The 11,962-nt window shown below is 36.7% G+C and overlaps 2 protein-coding genes across 5 annotated transcripts; one reads left to right on the plus strand and one right to left on the minus strand.

Moving 5' to 3' along the window:
- The first annotated feature begins 4,558 nt into the window (after positions 1–4,558).
- On the plus strand, positions 4,559–9,381 carry LOC110880130 (cyclin-A2-1). 4 transcript variants are annotated; one of them, XM_022128702.2, is made up of 13 exons: positions 4,559–4,712; positions 5,171–5,498; positions 5,643–5,829; positions 5,908–6,044; positions 6,137–6,229; positions 6,799–6,932; positions 7,451–7,526; positions 7,609–7,685; positions 7,761–7,794; positions 7,880–8,029; positions 8,392–8,526; positions 8,998–9,091; positions 9,193–9,381. In XM_022128702.2, the coding sequence occupies exons 2-12, from the start codon at positions 5,226–5,228 to the stop codon at positions 9,049–9,051; spliced, it is 1,350 nt and encodes a 449-aa protein (XP_021984394.1). In that variant the 5' UTR covers positions 4,559–4,712; positions 5,171–5,225; the 3' UTR covers positions 9,052–9,091; positions 9,193–9,381. The 4 variants fall into 4 exon arrangements, with proteins under 4 accessions (XP_021984394.1, XP_021984392.1, XP_021984395.1 ...); XM_022128700.2 differs by having other exon boundaries at positions 8,998–9,381; XM_022128703.2 differs by having other exon boundaries at positions 5,911–6,044; positions 8,998–9,381.
- A 516-nt stretch (positions 9,382–9,897) lies between these two features.
- LOC110880126 (protein CDI) lies at positions 9,898–11,185 on the minus strand. Its single transcript, XM_022128696.2, has 2 exons — positions 11,027–11,185; positions 9,898–10,907 (listed from the first exon to the last, which is right to left on the minus strand). Exon 2 carries the CDS (start codon positions 10,892–10,894, stop codon positions 10,100–10,102), a length of 795 nt encoding a protein of 264 aa, XP_021984388.1. The 5' UTR covers positions 10,895–10,907; positions 11,027–11,185; the 3' UTR covers positions 9,898–10,099.
- Between the last annotated feature and the right edge of the window lie 777 nt (positions 11,186–11,962).

Raw genomic sequence — 11,962 nt, forward strand, 5'->3', positions numbered from 1 at the left:
GACGGAGAAGCCGCGACGTGGGGGGCGGCACGGTGTGTATATCGTCGCTGGTCCAAGACGGATGGAGGACGGACCCCGTACCGTGTAGCCTTATTTGCCCAGGGTCAACTAGAAAAGGTAAGAAAATGCACATAAAAGTTTTGGTAGACAAAATTAAATTTTCCATTTGAAATCGTCTTTTTTCAAGCTTATCCCGCTTTTTAACTTTTAAAAACTAAAAGCGTCCTTACTCATTCAGAAATCAAAAATAAAAATATATAAATACTCCATAAAGGCGTAAATCGGATAAAAAGGCCTATGGAGAGACAATAATACAAACGCTTAGGACGTGGGGTATGGAGCGGGAGTTTGGGCGTGGGTTAGGGGAAAACGCTCAAGTCATCACCCCGGGTGAGCTTGGGTTGTGGCGTGGCCACTTGGGGCTTGGCTTTCAAGTCGGGCGTGGGGCGGTATGGCAAAGCGAGCTGGCTTATTCTCATTGGATCACCCGCCACGTCAGGCGGTTGTTTTAAAATTTTGAAATTTAAAATTCAAACTAGTCCCCCCATCCCCCCATCTTCTATAACCGCCACCCGGGTCCCCCAAAGGCCCTATATATTGCAACCCCAACCCCACCGGTCCCCCATCCCACGAACCAAAACCCCACCGGCTACACCCACTGTCTTGAACCCGCTACCCCGCTAGTCCCCCCATCCCACGAACCCAACACCACTATGGCATCCTGGACCCGTCAAGAAGAAATAGCACTCGTAACTAGCGTCGTCGACGCTATGAAGGGGCGGCCACCGGGCCAAACAAAATATTGGGCGGAAGCATTCGCGGCCTACCGACATAACATCAGTAACGACCGCCACAACCTCAACGCGTGCCAACATAAATGGCGCGAGCTACGGCTCAAGCTCGAGCGTTTCAAGGCTTACTACGATGCGGTTCTCGGTGGCGAGTTAAGCCACGAGGACTGGGTGGCGGTGGCGAACATAGAGTTTCGAGGCAAGGAAAACAAGGCGTTCGACAAGATCGACCTTTTTGAAATTTTTTTAACGCTTTAGGTTTTTTTTATTTTGTAATTTTTAGAAATTATGTAATTTTTAGGATTATGTAATTTTTAAAATTTTAATGAAGTTGTAGGTTTTTTTATAAATGTTGTGTGATTTTTTATAAATTTTTTGTATTTTTTTTAAAAACATTTATGCCACGCGGTGCACCCAACCCACGCCCCGCCATACCCTGCGGACACATAACCTGGCAGTGGGCTGGCTCCCTTTACACGTGTCACCAAATGCCCAACCAAAACCCCAACCCAAGCCCCACCATACCTCACGGTCTTAGCTTATTTTGTTAAAACTGTTATTGACTTAGTAATTGAACAAATAAAAACAATATCCACATAATAAATACAATTAAACATTATTTAATATGATTGTATGATATAAATTCGATTTACGTTACGTTTTGGTTCAATCGCGATGCAACTATAGGATACGTTAGAACGTGCGGTTTTATATGGTTCAGGGCCGGCCAACCCGTGCCGTCGCCCGATGCCCAAATTTTCAAAGAGCCGAAAGGTTTTTATAAGCTATATATATATATATGTATATATATATATATAGAGAGAGAGAAAGTATAATGTACAAAAGCCCTTATCATACTTTACGTACGCGACTATTTCTGACCGTCAGATATATGTGATTATCACGCATGGAACTGATTTATCACGCATGGATATAAGCTACTGAAAATAATCACGCATGTATTAAATAATCACGCATTCAATTAATCACGCTTTTAATACCTGATCTGACGGTCACCATTGTCCCGTACTTAATGTACGATTTTGCCTAATGTATGTTAACCGCTATATATATTTATTTAGTATATGCAATCATCTATCATGTAAAAAAGTATTGGTGGTGGAGTGGAAAAAACCATTTCAAGTTAATCTAGAGGTCTCAAGTTCAAGTCTTGGCTCCACCGCCAAGGTTTACTTTTTTTAATTAACCATAAATTTTGAGCCTAATTCTTTTTTGTCATCCGGGGCCTAAATTCTTTTAAGAGTTTTCTGGGACGGCTCTGATATGATTAACACATCACATAACGCTTGTGTTAATCCGTTCGATATTTGCGAATTACCCACGCCGTAACACACGCGGGTCTTATTACTAGTTACTTAATGAAATGACAAATAATTTAATTCTGTTAAAGCAGTTCTTGTCACTACACAAAAATATAATTTAATTTTTCAAGGTAGCATATGAACAACCACTTTTTTTAATAACAAATTTGAAAACCCAAAATTTTGAATTCAGTTATTTAATAAAAAACAAAATCCCCACTCAGTCGATAACTTGATATCGACATGTCCATGACAAATAAGCATGACTTGTTTATAAATGACCAACTTTAAATCATTTTGAATTCATTTAACTATTTTCAAAATGGTTCATAAACCTTACATAATTGCCCTTAATGTTGTATTTCATAAATATATTACTCACTAAAACTATTTCCACAGAAGCAACTGTGGGACCACGATAACCTTTTTTTATTTGTTTCAGTCACATTTTATAAAGGAGGCAAATTATAGAAATAAATACTTATAATAATAAAAATGTTTCACTCACAAATAATACTACATAGATCACGTGTAGTGGTAATGTGAAGTGGGCGTGTTCTTGTCAGTTCACGCCCCAAAACACCATGTACACTGCCCTTGAGGGTGTGATTCGTCCAAAATTTGGAATGACGTGTTTGTAGAAACGTCCGGATGATTTTGGTTTGGCCAATAGAATTGTTTGTTTTTGTTTTATTTTCTAAAAAAAATAATAATTGGTGAATCATTGCAAGAGCATTACGGGTCACTATACCACTACCAGTATTGTAATAATCGCTAGTCGGGCGACGGGGTGGGGACTAGCGATTAATCGGGCTTAATTTGATTAATTGGTGACTAATCAGGGATTGATCGACACCTACTCGAGATTTTTACAACCATAACCACTACACTATTTTTGAACTTCACCCCCCATAATCACTCATGCTGACTAGGATGCCGCATGTCCCTTCATGCCTTTTTTTTTTTTGAAAATTAACTTTCATTCAACGAAAAGGCGAACATGATGCTTCCAAGATGGAAACAACATGCCCCCCAAAACCAAACAATTACATCAATTCAAACCTACACCATTCTTCCCAATCAACCTCGTAACCTTTACATCTATTTCTAAACCAAAGGAAACCCAAAGCCTTCACGTCCGACACGATGTCCATCACCTTCGTGCTTTTGTTAGAAAAGATTTTATCGTTGTGCGCTTTCCAAATCCTCCAACAGACAATGATCACCACGCCATAAAACGCCTTCTTTTTTGCAATCGTCCCACTTATATTACTCCCCAGTTCAAGTAGATCTTTGAAAGTAAATGCAAATATTTGAGGAACTTTACACCAGCTAGATACAACACTCCAAACGCCACATGAAACACTACATGCTGTGAACAAATGATCCACCGTTTCGACCTCTTCTCCGCATAAAGAACAACCCATATCTTCCACATTAATGCTCCTCCGCCGTAAAGCAAGTTTAGTTGGTAATCTATCTAATCCTGCGTCCCTTCATGCTTAAGGGAAGAATATTATCATAATGCTCCGCTACACATGGTCTTATTAAAAAGACGGGAGATGAGGAAATAATAGCATTATTAAATATAAGTTTCAATTTTGTTCGTTATATTTTAAATGATATACGATTTTGACTTATTTTGTTTTCACATAATAACTTGAATTTGTTAACTTTTTTTAATACCCAAGTTTATTTTGATATAAATGTTAATGAAATTTGAGCCTTTCCAATGTGATACAAAATTTATTGAGCACTAGAACCATACCATTTTTTTTTGCTTTCTTTTCCTCTAGATGTTTCAATTCACCGGTTCTATAACGAAACAAACCAATCTTGATCAAAATCAAATTTCTGCCACATTGTGAGACATAATCCTTGTAAACTTTCATATGTTTTGTGTGGAATGGGTGGGTCCCGCTGAAAGTAAACTTTCTCGCTTGGCGCGTTGTGTTGGATAAAGTACGCACAACAATAGATTTACAAAGGCGAAATGTACACGTTCCATCAGTTGAGTACAATATGTGTAATGCAGGCGATGAAACGACACATCATTTGGTCATCGGATGCAGCATGTTGCAACTACTCTGGGAATATATTGCGTCATGGTGTAGAATCGGACCTGTTTATGCTCTAGAAATGAAGGATTTGATGGGCATTCAGGATCGTTTTCGTGGATCGCTACAATTGTTGACCGAAAAGGTATCAGTAAAAGTTTGTTTGGACGTTAAAAAAAATTCATATATTATACAAAACAAGTTTTCCAAGAAAAAAAAAATTCAGTCAAAGCAGTCAAAGGGTATCTTGGTAAAAATCCAAAATTCCAGTATTTAATTGCCTTACCAGTATTTGTTTATCATTAAATACCTTTAAAATTAATAAAATGCCTTACCAGTATTTGTTTATCATTAAATACCTTTAAAATCAATAAAATAAAATCACCTTTTCATTTCTCTCTCTAGAAATTTGTAGTTTGAACTCTACGTTCATCCCGCTCTCTCACTGATCTCTTTTTTCATAACAATAATCCAGCTGTCCCCCTTTCTATAATTCTTATTATGCTCGATCTATCAATCTTTTCAGCTGATTCATCACTCATGTAATTTCATCTCTGTTAGTTATTATTCATTCTTTCTTTCTAATTTCATATATTTTAATTATATTTTCCTTTGCATTGTCGAATTTTATGGTTTTAGATCAATTAGGGTTTGTTTATATTGATTAATTTTGTAATATACAATCTGGGTTTGACGTTAATGAGACTAATTTCACCCACATTTTCTTGATTTGTTGTTGTGCACATCTTATTAATTGTGTATTGTGAAATCTTTAACTTTATTGCAAGAAAATAGGTCACATTTTCTTGATTTGTTGTTAGATCTTGATCTTTTTTTATTTTATTTTTTATTTCTGCACATATGGTTATTAGGGTTTTTAAATTTGTTGTAAATTTTGAATTTTTATTTAGGGTTTTTGAACTAGATTTTATTGGGTATTTTGTAGATAAAAAAAAGTAAAATGAAACAATTTATTTAAAACTAGTTCATATTGTTGCAGATAAGAGTGAAATTATCAGAAACCGAAACATTAATCGGGTTTTCGAGAAGTACAAATGAAGAAAGGAGTTGCAACTGGAGAGCCTGCTTTTCGTGTAACACGGGCTCGAGTGGCTGCTAGCCAGTCATCGAGTTCGGAACCGTTAAAAGAGCAGGGAGTGGGGCGTCTTACGCGTAAAAACTCTAAAAGATCGGTGCAAGATGAGAATAAAAACTATGGCGTTGCGACGGGTGGTGTTCAGAATAAGAGGAGAGCAGTACTTAAAGATGTCACAAACATGTGTTGTGATAATTCTTATAAGAACTGCATTGTTCCAGCTAAAATTCCGGTTTGTAAACGATATTTACGTTTACATCTTGTATAGTTTTTTTTTTTTTTTTTTTTTTTTTTTTTTTTTTTTTTTTTTTTAACTGTGATAATTCTTGTAACTTATAAGTCATTTTTGTTTCTACTTTTTTTCAATTGTGATCAGAAAAAGAATAGTGTGTTGACTAAAAAAAATCCAGTCAAAGTTCAACGAGTTTCTGCTAAATCCGAACAAATGAGATGTAATGAAAGTACGAGATCTCACATTCGATCTACTCTCGTGAAAGTTCCAGAAGCATCTGGAAGCGAAGATAAGAAAACGGTTTCGCAGTTGCAAAGCTTTTCAAAGAAAGGTCTGTAGTAAAAATGTAAATATTCATGTGAAACCAAAATTTTAACTTAGTGTTACTTTTTTTTGGGCATATATGAAGCAGGGAAGAGTAAGATTAACGAGAAGCTTACAATCTCTAGCGATCCAGATTTTATTGATATAGATTCCGATAAAAAAGATCCGCAATTGTGCAGTGTCTATGTATGTGAAATATATAGCAATTTGCGCGTAGCAGAGGTTTGTATTATGGCCAAAACACCTTTCTTATTTGTTACCGAACAATTAAACAATGAGTCAGTGATTAATTATTTTTCCGTTTGGTAATTCAGCTTATTCATCGTCCACGTTTCAATTTCATGGAGACGGTACAAAGAGATGTAACTCAGAGTATGCGGGGCGTCTTAGTTGATTGGCTTGTAGAGGTTAGTTTTACTTCTATTTACAGGATATTAGTTTTGACCCATTTACTTATAAGTTATAAAGGGGTCGATTTAGGCTGTTTTTTTTTTTAATCTTAAACGGGCGAGTTAATTACTGTTTTCGTCCATGTGGTTTATCAAAAATCACTATTTCAGTCCATTAGTTTAAAATTTACGATTTCAGTCCCTGTGGTTTCACTTTCGTACCCATTTCAGTCCCTGTGGTTTCGCTTTCGTAACCATTTCAATCCATTGTTCTGTTAAGTACAGGGACTGAAATGGTTACAAAAGTGAAACCATAGGGACTGAAATCACAATTTTTAAACTAATGAACTGAAATAGTGATTTTTGACAAACCACAGGGACGGAAACAGTAATTAACTCTAAACGGGCCTATAAAAAGTTGATTTAGGTTCGAATTAATAGTTGTTTTTAAACTAATGGACTGAAATAGTGATTTTTGACAAACCACAGGGACGGAAACAGTAATTAACTCTAAACGGGCCTATAAAAAGTTGATTTAGGTTCGAATTAATAGTTGTTTTTCGTGTGTGTGTGTATGTGTGTTTCAGGTAAGTGTGGAATATAAATTGGAGCCAGACACACTCCATCGCACGGTTTATCTCATTGACATGTTTCTTTCTAAAAACTATATCGAACGACAAAAACTTCAACTGTTGGGCATCACTTGTATGCTAATTGCTTCGTAAGCTCTAACATCTTTTCTTTTCTTGCATTAAACTTTCGAGTGAATTTCAAGGATTGTCCTTTATCTTTATACCCATTTTCAGACGCTATCCTTTATGTTCAAAATTGACGAGTTTTGTCCTTTATGTTTTCATATCATACACGTTTTGTCCTTTAGGCCTAACCCAGTTAGTTTTTTCAGTTAAATTTGGTCATATGCTTTGCACGTGAGGGCATTTTTGTCAATTCAAAGGTAAGTTCAACGGCAGATTTACAGCTCAAAGCTTCTGCAACCTTTGAATTGACAAAAATGCCCTCATGTGCAAAGCACATGACCAAATTTAACTGAAAAAACTAACTGGGTTAGGCCTAAAGGACAAAACGTGTATGATATGAAAACATAAAGGACAAAACTCGTCAATTTTGAACATAAAGGACAGCGTCTGAAAATGGGTATAAAGATACAGGACAATCCTTGAAATTCACTCTTAAACTTTCTGTGCTTCTTACTATATTAACAAAACTTTTCGTTTGAAGGAAATACGAAGAAACCGTTGCACCAAGTGTTGAGGAATTTTGTATCATCACAGACAGCACTTACACAAAATCAGAGGTTTCGTTTCTATAACTATTTGACTCTTTTATAACTTATTTAACTATATCATCGGAGTATTTTAGTCAAATAAGTTTTGTAGGTTCTGAAAATGGAAAGTCAAGTTCTGAACATTTTGAATTTTCACCTTTCACCACCAACAGCACAAACATTTCTCAGGTAAGCGTAAAAAAGTTACGTTTTGCGTACGTTATTTGTAAAGAGAGCACCGTTATGAATATTTATTGTTTACAGGAGATTTATAAGAGCAGCACAAGCTTCCCATCAGGTAAATATTGTCTCTTTGCTTGTAATGTGCGTTTAATAATTCTTTTTGTTCGCATTTTTAATTGTTGTTTTCTTCGTTTTGTTAGATCCCGAGTCTTGAATTGGAGTGTTTGGCAAGTTATCTAGCTGAGTTGACTCTGATTGACTATAATTTCTTGGTGTTTGTTCCGTCAAATATCGCTGCAGCGGCTGTGTTTCTTGCCAGATGGATGCTAGATCAGCCGGGCCACCCTTGGGTAGTTTTCTTTAATTTCATTGACCGGGCGGGTAATGGGTCAAAATGGGTAAATTTTTGTACCAGTCCATACATATCGGGCCGGATGGGCCCATAACATTTTTTGCAACTAATATATTTGTTAAAGATGATTACGAGAAGGTATACTACAATAATGATATAATATTTAAAGAGATCAGTAGTTTGTCCCCGTTAAAAATACACTTTTAGCGAGTTTCAACCCGTTTATTTTTCAATTAATTTTTTGAATTTTGATTATTCTGTTTGACCCGAATCAGCCTGTTCATAAGTAAACGCATCAAAATCACCACCGTTAAATATTAGTGTTTGCAATGGAACTAAAGCTGTTGAATATCATTGCAGAACCATACATTGGAGCACTACACAAACTACAAACCGTTGGATCTAAAGAACACGGTTTTTGCACTCCACGGTTTGCATTTGAGCGACAGTAATTCCCCTTTGACCGTCATACGAACAAAGTACAGGCAAGATAAGGTAGTTAACAACTTAACAAGCAACTTTCTTTCTAATTTTACATTAACCACTAATCTCAAAAGTTGTAAATTGTATTTTTGTTTTGAGTTAATTGCCATTTTAGTCCCTGTGGTTTGGGTCATTTTGCCAGTTTAGTCCAAAGGTTTCATTTTTAACATCTGGATCCAAAAAGGTTTCATCGTTGCTGTTTTGGTCCAACTGGCTTAACTCCATCCATATATGTTAAGCCTGCCAAGGGTATTTTAGTCATTTCATTTTTCTTTTTATTAACCCTTTATGGCTAAAATGACTAAAATGCCCTTGGCAGACTTAACAAACATGGATGGAGTTAAGTCAGTTGGACCAAAATGGCAACGATGAAACAGTTTTGGATCCAGATGTTAAAAATGAAACCTTTGGACTAAACTGGCAAAATGGGCCAAACCACAGGGACTAAAATGGCAATTAACTCTTTTGTTTTTGTGTCTACAGTTTAACAGAGTTGCAAGTTTGCCTTCTCGTGAACTACCCGAAACACTATTCTAACAGTCCAGAAGACACTCTCGCCCTAGTTTACGCAGCTGAGGTACTTCAAAGGCTATTATCGTCTTTTTGCCATATTTGTTTTGGTCAATCTTTTGTTGTTGACTTGTTTCAAGAATTGTTGATAATATTTTGACACTATAGTAGTCGAGAATGCGGTTTTGGTTCGTGAAAACCTTTCGGTAACGCTTATATTTTGTGGGATTCGAGGGTTTATCGCCGTTTTCGGCCTTCAGGGTTTGAGTTTGTAAGTTGGCAAGAAATGGCTGGATTGTAAAGCTAATGTAAATTTAACTCATGAAGGCTATTTTAAGGCTTTTTAGTTTCTACCCATATCCATTGCTTATATTTCTGTTGTTATGTAGATATTTTAATACTATGATAATGTAAAAGTTGAATTGATGCTTGGTTTTAAAATGCGCGCATAATGCGTGATGCGCCTGATGCACTAATGAGAGCGCATCGCAACAGCTGATGCAATGCGTTTACGTGATGCGAGAATATTGCGCGCATTTAGCATAATGCGCTCTGATGCACGCAACATTGTTTCTTATGCTTTTTTTTTCCAGATTTTATGAACTGTGTTCGGTTTTTTCCATAATTAACATATTAGTATGCTTGATTTGAACCAAAAAACACAACTCTTATCTTCTAATTACGTCAGTTGTTTTACTTTAACTATGTTTTTATAAGTTTTTATGCATAAATAATTTTTAACTACTTTTTTATAAAGAACGCATCACATACGATGTGACGCGCTCGCATCGCGCATCACGCATCAGATTTTTGGACGAAACGCATCGGAGCGCATCACGCAATTTAAAACCAAGAATTGATGAGGTCAAAACATAGCAACAAAAGCATACATTTTATTGAGTAAACCAATTAATGGATAGTAATCATCATACATAACTAATGAATAATAGAATTACAGATACTTAAGCAACTTTAAACCAGCCCAGCATTTCATCAAACATATAAATAACAATAAATAATAACAACAATAATACTCAAGTACTAAACAATCATCAAATGATCAAATGATCAAATCTTACTCCACTTTCTGATCTTTCTCTTCCTCTTTCTCAACCTCCTTACACTCCTCCAACTCCTTCAACCACAAATCACCGAACTCGCAATCTTTCCACGCCTCGAACCACGGGCCACCAAGCGTATAATGTATCGCTTTCGGGTAGGTATTCGGGTCATCCTTAACCACTTGGTTATGCCCAACAAGAAAGTTCCAAACAAAAGGAACAGACCCAATCTCATCATCCTCCAACCACATAAACCGATGCAGAAACGCCCCAGACTCCTTATTCACAACCTCTGGACTCAAAACCTTGTTCTTCGGGTGACCGCAGTTATACAACACCATCGACGACCAATTCTTCCTCGGGTAAACAGTCTGAACAGCCCCGTCCATCTTAGTAGTCTCCTTTGGTGTGTAATCATGCTGCACACACATCACAGCGTACTTATCATCGGTTAAATCAAACAGTTCCTTAATATCTCCAAGGTAGAGAAAATCACAGTCCACAAACATCGCCCAACCCTCGTACCCAGCTAAAAACGGTGTCAAAAACCTCGTGAACGAGAATTCAGTGCTTTCTAACTTCCCACGTTCCCGCCAATAATACTTTTTCTCACGTAATTCAGACTGTTTGATGGGTATGATCTCAACGGGGATCGAAGATCTTTTGAGAATTGAGTAGCGGCAAACCTCGTAGGCCACATCTTCTTTCGGATCGTAGCCTATGTAGATCCTGTACGGTGTTTTGGTGTTGACATTGTTGGGATTTGGATCGGCATTGGCGATTTGGGGGTTTAGGGTTACGGAACCCATAGATGTTCAAGATCTGCAAATGTGAAAGTGAAGTGGGTTAATTGTGAGATCTAGCAAATGGGTGTTGATTGAAATCGAGAAATGATAAATGGGTGTTGAAAAAGTTTTGATTTTGAGAGTGGGTTTGTGTACCTGTAGAGAAATCAAGATGCAGATCTGGAGTGACGGGATGAAGTTGAAAGGGGGAGAAAGCGGTCAAGATGCAGGTGTGTATTTATTGATTGATTTTTGTTTTTCTGGTGTAGATCATGTGTGAACCTTCAACTATGGGTTTATTACAGTTGGACCCTGGGGTTTTTATATTGAGAAATGATGAATAATTTAATGGTTATTTGGTTAAAGGGGGTGCCCATAGCATGTAAATGTTCTTCCTGCACGTTGGAAAAATTCTTAGAACTGTGGGTATTTTTGAGATTGAAACAAATGGTATTAAATGAAAGCCAAAAGAATCAAGGAAGTGAGGGTTATTATTCTTAAAAGTGATTAATAATCAAGATAATTGCTTAAAGCTTGATTGTATAGATTTAATGATCATAAGTCATAAATAACAATACAAGAATACTTAGATATAGTCATATGCTAATCATAATGAGGTTAAGGCATTTGAAACTTTAGTTCATTAGGTTGATTGTAGTTGATTAATGCCCATTTCCCCCTCCAAATGTAGGGTTTTTATTGCCTCCAAAAGAAATCCACACACACCCCGTGCTTCTCCTAATCATGCATGTTATACTACCCACGCCCAACAGCCCAAGCCCTTAGCACCCCTCTTTGGCGCCATCCTAACGGTGTTTAGCGCCTTTCCATGCTGAGGTGTACGTGGGCTTTGGCCCACTAAACTCAATCTAATATTCTAGCTTCTATGTCTTAGCAAACCTTAGATTCACGGAAAATAACTTGTTATTTTTATCAATCACATTGCCAGTCTAATGGAGTTATTTTGAGATATAAGTCGCATAGACAACAAAATAAAACTCCGGCATTGTGGAGTTAGGAAATTAGTATTAAGCTTTTCTATTTCTTGATAAGATCTAACCCCCATCGTTTGAATCCATTGCTTGTTCAACA

This window comes from Helianthus annuus, chromosome 9, assembly GCF_002127325.2.
Source record: "Helianthus annuus cultivar XRQ/B chromosome 9, HanXRQr2.0-SUNRISE, whole genome shotgun sequence".
NCBI lineage: Eukaryota > Viridiplantae > Streptophyta > Magnoliopsida > Asterales > Asteraceae > Helianthus > Helianthus annuus.